The 8,504-nt window shown below is 33.3% G+C and overlaps 1 protein-coding gene across 1 annotated transcript in view; it reads right to left on the minus strand.

Annotated features, from left to right (window-relative positions):
* cep112 (centrosomal protein 112) overlaps positions 1-5,639 on the minus strand; it is a 313,987-nt gene extending 308,348 nt beyond the window's left edge. Inside the window, exons 1-3 of the mRNA XM_056454261.1 lie at positions 5,448-5,639; positions 3,933-4,036; positions 820-1,010 (exon numbers count right to left, since the gene is read on the minus strand). Of these exons, the coding sequence (XP_056310236.1) occupies positions 820-1,010; positions 3,933-4,036; positions 5,448-5,464 (312 nt within the window). The 5' untranslated portion in view covers positions 5,465-5,639. The remainder of the gene's footprint in view (positions 1-819; positions 1,011-3,932; positions 4,037-5,447) is intronic.
* Positions 5,640-8,504: the final 2,865 nt, after the last annotated feature.

Consider the following 8,504-nt stretch of genomic DNA (forward strand, 5'->3'; position numbering starts at 1 on the left):
AATCCAAATCACACACTACCAGATCACTATAGTATAAATACAGCACTACAAAATACAAAAGAGAGGGATCAACATAGAATGTCACTGACCTGTTCTATAATGATTTGATCAGTTGTAGTTTGAAATTTAGTTTGAAGTTTTTCTCCCCTAAGGACTTATTTTAAGGTCTCTTTCGACATCTTGTGGCGGAATGTCAACCGTCAATTTCTTTGCTCTGCTTAATGACAGGCTGATTGTCGCCAACGTGCTAAATATCCAAAATTATAAATATTTTTAAATAGGCACTATCTTTATAAATAAACTGCATAGTTGCAATCTCGACTAAAAAAAGCCTCAAAAGTACATTATGTTGTCCAACAGCTGCACTATTTGTCAAACTGTAGTGTAGTGAGTTGTTTAATCTTCTGCTGTCACTCCATGTGGGTGGAGTAATACATCACAAGGGTGAAGAGGCTACAGGAGTTCTGTATGAGAATATTGCATGGCTATCAGCCAATCAGATTCGAGAACCAGACATAACGGTTGTGTAAATTTAAATATATTTAAATAAATTTCTATAGTTTTGTTTTTAATGTATGTGTGTTACATAAATATGTATGTAAATATACATAATACACCCACATATATTATGCATATAATCACAAAATTATGTCCAGCACTAATTTTTACATAAGGATATGAAGATGAAAATGAAAATATTTTGAGTTTAAGGATTGGGCTAGTTTCATTGGCCACTGGACTACTTTTGCTGTGAAAACCTGGCAACCCTGTCTACATGTCGAGATGAAAATAAAACCTAAACATCAGTGCAATATTTACCATGTATGTGGGTAGAGTCTTGAGGCTGCCTGTGTCAGGTTTGTGGTTAAAGGGACCCTCTAAAACTCCTTTGCTGAGCATGTGCAGGAGGAGACGGGCGTACAGGTTACGATTCTTCCTTCCAGTCAGTCCAGAGCCACAGCTCACAGGATCACACAGCTTTTTGATCCACAGCGCACACCGCTGACGCTCTGATGGGCACAGGAAACAGGAGTGATTGTAAAAGATCACATCATTTTTCAAGTAGGACATTCAAATTTGTAATCTAACAGTTTCAAATAAATACCTAATACTTCATCCTGCTTTTTCCTATAATACAATTTGTGCGATTTATTAGAGTAACTTCTGTTAAACTATAAATAATCACTGATGTTTTTTAGTTTTTTTAAACTGGGTACAATGAGGTGCACTATCTTCCTCACAGTTCATCCATCAAATATTACAATGTCACTTATATATATAATGAACAAATTACTTTAGCAGACAATAAATAACCCTAAATACTGTATATTAGGGCTGCACAATACATCGTTCAAGCATCAATATTGCAATTGTTGACCAAGAGCATGGATGTTGTGAGCATGTTATTTTTTTTCTGTAACCTTCTAACAACCAGTACAGCAAATAGACAGCAACATCAAATTAGGAGGCAGTTGCGCGAGTACAACATGACAAAAAAATAAGTGATGTTTTGCACAGTTTGCCGTCAGTTTGGCAAGTCAGCCACCTTTTGTTAAATAATATAGAACTACAATAAAATAGCTGCACATTTTCTATACTGCTCTTTTTGTTTCATCAAAATTGTTTAAATATTGAAATTCTAGATTCACAGATGTTGTTTTGACACATTATTTAAAATATGTAGCTAAGAAATAGCCATGCAATCTTTTTTTAGCCAGTGAAAATTTTGGCAGGGCAAGTAAAAATCTCGAGAACCAGACAAAACGGTTGAATAAATGTAAAGATATTTAAATAAATTTGTATAGTTTTGTTTTTATGTATGTGTATTACATATACATAGTAAATATACATAATATACCCACATATATTATGCATATAATCACAAAATTATATCCAGCACTAATTTTTACATATGGAAATGAAGATTAAAATGAAAATATTTTGAGTTTAAGGATTGGGCTACTTTCATTGGCCACTGGACTACTTTCCATAATCTGGGAGGAACATAAAGGTTGTATGCACCTTTCCGCGAAGACGCAATCTTTATTTGACTAACTTATTGCATGTTGAAGGCAGGGATGCAACCATTACAGATTTTGGTTGTACGATTATAGTCTGAGGATGTATCACAGTTTCATGGTTATCACGATTATTATGCATTCATTAATTTCAAAACACTACTAGTTTAGAAAATCTTTTATTTTTAAGTGTTATTTTTGATGCTCAGTAACTAATTAATACAGCACAAAATAATATTTAAAAAAAAAACAATAGTTCATTTCTCTTTGACCTAAAAATATGTGAAAAAAAAGGTTTTGGCATTTAAACAATTAATAATTTATACTAAAAGTAAATGACAGGACAATGAATAAAACATAAATAAATAAGCAAACAAACAAACAAACAAACAAACAAACAAACAAATAAATAAATACATGAATGAATGAATGAATGAATGAATGAATGAATGAATGAATGAATGAATGAATAAATGAAGCAAATAGTATTTGTCTAATGTAAATCTAAGCTACATATTAGCTAGTATTTCCCTCTTAAGGCAAAAAAATGTAGTCTTTATGATTAATTAACCGTGATGAATTAAAGCGCGGCTAATAGTCAAATCAGTTAGTTAGTCAGTTAGTTTTTTTTTTAACTCCACACCACTATCTACTGTACTGGACTGTAAAGAGATTGATTTTACTATTAAACCAAATAATATAATACAAAATTAATCAATATGCGATATAGTCATCCATGAATCCTTACACTATTACAACAGAAAATATTGAAAATACTTTTCCTCGATCCCAACATCTCACTCATTTTTCACTATGGAAATGGATTATTTGTAACACAACCTTATTATTTGAAGTTTGATATGTTTGGCTGACTACTGATAGACCCCAAGGAAGGAAGGAAGAAAGGAAGGGAGGGAGGGAGGGAGGGAGGAAGGAAGGAAGGAAGGAAAGAAGAAAGAAAGAAAGAAAGAAAGAAAGAAAGAAAGAAAGAAAGAAAGAAAGAAAGAAAGAAAGAAAGAAAGAAAGAAAGAAAGAAAGAATTATACTGATAGACCCCAAGGAAGCAAGGAAGCAAGGAAGGAAGGAAGGAAGGAAGGAAGGAAAGGAAGGAAGAAAGAAAGAATTATACTGATAGACCCCAAGGAAGGAAGGAAGGAAGGAAGGAAGGAATGGAAGAAAGAATTATACTGATAGACCCCAAGGAAGGAAGGAAGGAAGGAAGGAAGAAAGAATCATACTGATAGACCCCAAGGAAGGAAGAAAGGAAGGAAGGAAGGAAGGAAGAATTATACTTATAGACCCCAAGGAAGGAAGAAAGGAAGGAAGGAAGGAAGAATTATACTTATAGACCCCAAGGAAGGAAGGAAGGAAGGAAGGAAGGAAGGAAGGAAGGAAAGGAAGAAAGAATTATACTGATAGACTCCAAGGAAGGAAGGAAGGAAGGAAGGAAGGAAGGAAGGAAGGAAGAATTATATTTATAGACCCCAAGGAAGGAAGGAAGGAAGGAAGGAAGGAAGGAGGAAAGGAAGGAAGGAAGGAAGGAACGAAAGAAAGAAAGAAAGAAAGAAAGAAGGAAAGAAAGAAAGAAAGAAAGAAAGAAAGAAAGAAAGAAAGAAAGAAAGAAAGAAAGAAAGAAAGAAAGAAAGAAAGAAAGAAAGAAAGAAAGAAAAAAAATAGATTATACTGATAGACCCCAAGTGATGCTCAAGCACTAGCCATGTATTAAATTAAATGTAATGTTGCCCTTTTTTAATAAAGGTACTCTTTTTTTTATAAGGTAATGTTTTGCTTGATAATATTAAGAGAATAATGCAACATGTGTCTGTTTCATGTAGCAAAACGTTCATCATTGAAATATTAACTGTTGATTAAAAGACTTGTATACAGCTCACTTGTATTCAGTGTTGTTCTCACCTGTCTTGTGAGGCAATTTAAGTACAAATGGCTTCATGTCCACCAGATAATGATCAAACTCAGAGTCCAGAATCCCAAAATAGTCCTCGTCACTCATGTTGCTCCTAAATAAAAGATGAGATCAAATAATTTACTCAGTACTTTATTGAGAAGTCTCAAAATTGCATGAATTCAAGGCATTTATAATTGTCATATGAATTGTATTGAGGTAAAGTTGGTTTTGAGCAATTCCAGCGTTATGGATGTGACATCTGCAGTAAAAACTCAAAACATAAATTGACAGAGGAAGTATACGTTAACATTATATTGAAACATCTCTTTATATTTTTATAAAGGAAAACAAACATGCGTTATGGATGTGACAAAAAAAAGGCTAGCAAGTTTACAGTATGCAACATACGTTGTAGAAATTCTGACAAATGTTTCACTTTGTAAATGGATTATTAGTGACACAACCTTATTATTTGAAGTGATATGTTTCAGGGTTTTTTTTTCCACAGATCAGACACCCTCATTTAAAGTGCAGTAATCATGTGAGGGGGAAGGAAGGAAGGAAGGAAGGAAGGAAGGAAGGAAGGAAGGAAGGAAGGAAGGAAGGAAGAGAGACAGACAGACAGACAGACAGACAGAAAAAAAGAAAGAAAGAAAGAAAGAAAGAAAGAAAGAAACTGTGAATTAAACTGCACAACCCAAAAGAAACAATGCTAATCAAAAGGATAAGAGTTGGATCACTTTAGAACAAACATGATTGATTGTATTTGATTTTACATTTTTGCATTAATGCGGAAAAAGCTTCGTTTTGGACGTGACACCTCTTTGTTATGGATGTGACAGATGTGAAATTGCCACTTGTGTGACTTTGGTAAATCAAAAATATATGTTTGAAAACACTGACAGAGACATTTTTGAGTATTTTTAAAGCACTGTAAAATACAAGCCTACACAAAAAAACGCAGAATGGTTTTGCTATTTTAGCGAAAACCTTTTTTTTTTTTTCATGGCAAGGTTGACATTTGCATGGAATTGCTCTTTTATATTCGCATATTCATTCAGTGACAACTTGTGACACAGTCCCTGTATTGTTTACCAAGGTACTTTGAATATTGGGTCTGAAATCTCATCTAAGTATGACTTGAATAAACATTAGCACTATTTATTTGACTGTGAATAATGTTGTTCTTTGATAGTCATTGGCTGCTATTATGATTTCCCCATTTACAATTTGCAAATAATACTTTTCTGAAATTATATTATTAAGGAGAATGTCCTAATGTGGGAATATGAACCAACTTTGCCTCAATTACTTTAAGTTATAGTGAAGTCTAAAAAAAAGTGCATTTATAGAAACCAATTATAACTGCCAGATGTATTGTCAGCCTACAATCTACAACGGCATGCTTTTAAAAACCTCATGAATATAAAATTGGTCATCATTATTACGAGATACATTGCTGTTGTTAACAGTACTGTAAATGACATTTCAACGTATTGTTATTTCATAAGTTTGTAGCTCACCGGTTAGCAGAACTCATTCACATTCAGTATATTGGGATCCGCTTCTTCTGTTTTTAACTTCTGAGGAATGTAAACGCAAGTGTTTGTCTAATGTATATGTTTTCCGAGACTTAATTCATAATTAATAATAATAATGTATCATTGTAACGGAGTGTCATCTGTAGCAGTGATTGTTTTCCTCCACTTGTTGCTACTTTGCGCTCCCAAACGGTTTCAAACTGACACTCTGTGAAGTCAAATATGACGAGCGGTTTTAATTTTTCAAAATAAAAGTCTCATGTTCCTACTGGAGGACAGTCTGTGAGTTGTGCTTTTGTTGTTGTTGGCTTATTAATATTATTACGATGATGTTATTATCGTTTATATGCGTTTTTTTGTAATGGAAATCAGTATCATTTGTTTAGTACTATTAATTTAGATTTTATTGCAGGCTGAGATGTAAATACTCAATTTAAGCAGATATTTGGTAAGTTATTTCAATGTTTTATTTTATGACATCATAATGATGCACATTGTTAAAACTGATTTAAGAACAAATCAACATTCCTTTAACTATAAATTTAGTAATAACGTTAACACAAAATTATATCTAGTTATTTTAAAAAGTTTTAATTCAAACTTTTAATTTGAAGGATTTTAATTCCCAGAAAAGTAAAGGAGTTTATCATCTCTGGCTTTATTCTGTTTCTCACCAGCAGCGTTTCCGTTTCCTAGCAACCCAATCACTGCTGTAAAGTACATGAATATAATATGTTGTTACTATATAATGGGATATACGTATGTGTAACAAAACAACAATCCGTAGAAAGTACTCTGACGAGTTAATAAAGCATGTAGCCGCTTTTATTTTATTATTTATCTTCCAGGTTAAAGGTTTATGTCAAAGATATGCTAAAAAAGTACATTAGTATTAGACTAGGCAAAACAAAGGCAGGGCAAGTTTTTATATAAGACAAAATAATAATTTAAAATGTTTAACATTAACAAAAAGATTAAAAGAGTCATATAATCACACTAATCACGATAAATAAAAACAAATAAGTTTATTCATTCATTTTCCTTCGACTTAGTCTCTATTTCAGAGGTTGCTACAGTGGAATGAACCGCCAACTATTCCAGTATATGTTTTACGCAGCGGATGCCCTTCCAGCCGCAACCCAGTACTGGGATACACCCATACACACTCATTCACACACATTACGGACAATTTAGTTTATTCAATTCACCTAGCGCATGTCCTTGGACTGTGGGGGAAACCAGAGCACCCGGAGGAAACCCACGCCAACAAGGGGAGAACATGCAAACTCCACACAGAAACGCCAACTGGCTCAGCCGGGACTCGAACCAGTGACTTTCTTGCTGTGATTCGACAGTGCTAACCACTGAGCCACCGTGTCACCCTCAACAACATAGAAGAAAAATAATTAAAATATTAAAACATGTTAAAACCAGATTAAAAATCATTTTAAAAGGACCAAAGACATAAATAATGGAATATATTGCACATAGCATCTTGTGTAAAGGCCCAGCTAAACAGATATGTTTTAAGTGATTTAAACAGAGGTGTCAAGGAAGTACAAATACTGTGTTACCTTACTTACAAAGATATTTTGAGTTTCTACTTTACTCGAGTAATTATTTTTCAGCCGACTTTTACTTGTACTCGTTTCATTTTTCAACACTAGACCCCACTTACTGGGGCATGTGCCAGTAAGTGGCACAATTTTCATCTGCAGAAAGGGTATTTATACTCAAATTATGGATACAGCACAGAATACAATTAAAAGATAGACTCAAATGTTTTTATTAACTTTTAAAAACTTCTTCACTATGTATAAAGGGTTCTTAGCATTGGAAAGACATGGGAAATTATTTTACATGGCCCAAAGAAGTGTTTCCCCACTACATATTACATATTTAGAATACAAAACAAAATACATGGTGCTGGTCATGTTTTAATAGAATAATTATGTCTAATGACTATAATTTAAATAACCTTTTCTTTACACTAAAACAACAGGGGACAGATTCGTTTGCGAGGCCCAAGGAAGTGTTACCCCTATATTTTCCCTTTTGTGGATTTAAAGGACACTACAGTGATGCTGGTGACATTTTAATGGTATAATTATGTCTAAACTCTTATCTTTTCAGAAAAGTGTATTTACAGTGATTTATGTTATTTTTGTGGACTACGCAATGACCATATACGTGCTTAGGTAAATGGGTACTTTTTTATCATTAAACAGTTTTTGTACCTTTGCTTCTTGTTAAATTGACAAAAGCTGTTAAACTTTATTTTAATGTCGAAGCTATTGTGGTTAATTAGCCTACATGATCTTTCAGATTGCCTGTGATTGATGTGCCAGGTTATCACCAGTTCTGTGTTAGCAGAATAAAGTAGGGCTGTGCGATATTGAACAAAAAAAAAAAAAACTGATATTGCAATATTTTGTTGTTCTGCCTTACATATTGTAATATAAATACAATTTCACCAGATTTTCATTAATTTACACTGTTTGGCATGATTTTGAAGAGGACTGATTGAATCATGCATAAAACAATTTACAAGCATAGATAAATAGAGTAGAGCAAAGACAAAACTGAGATAAATCTGACTAGTAAGTAAAAATTCACAAAATTCGCAATTTAGCCACATAGACTCCTATTCGTCCCACATAAATAACAGTAATGCATACCTAGCTAAACCCATAGAGACTGTGTCTGTTCCTCGTATTATTAGATCAAGAAACAAACGTACTGTGTGCTCCAGAAATAATCTATTAAGAATTAAACCAGAAAAAACACTAAAAAGTGAAAATACAAATTTCATGAAGCTTGGTCTCCTAAACATCAGGTCACTAGCACCTAAAGCACTTATCATAAATGAAATAATAACAGATAACAATCTTAATGCACTGTGTCTCACTGAAACCTGGCTGAAACAAAATGACTATATTAGTTAAATGAGGCAACTCCTCCAGGATTCTTATATAAACATGAGGCTCGTCAAACTGGTCGTGGTGGTGGAGTCGCGTCAATCTTTAGTGATATTCTTAA

This window comes from Danio aesculapii, chromosome 3 (genome assembly GCF_903798145.1).
Source record: "Danio aesculapii chromosome 3, fDanAes4.1, whole genome shotgun sequence".
In the NCBI taxonomy this organism is placed as follows: domain Eukaryota; kingdom Metazoa; phylum Chordata; class Actinopteri; order Cypriniformes; family Danionidae; genus Danio; species Danio aesculapii.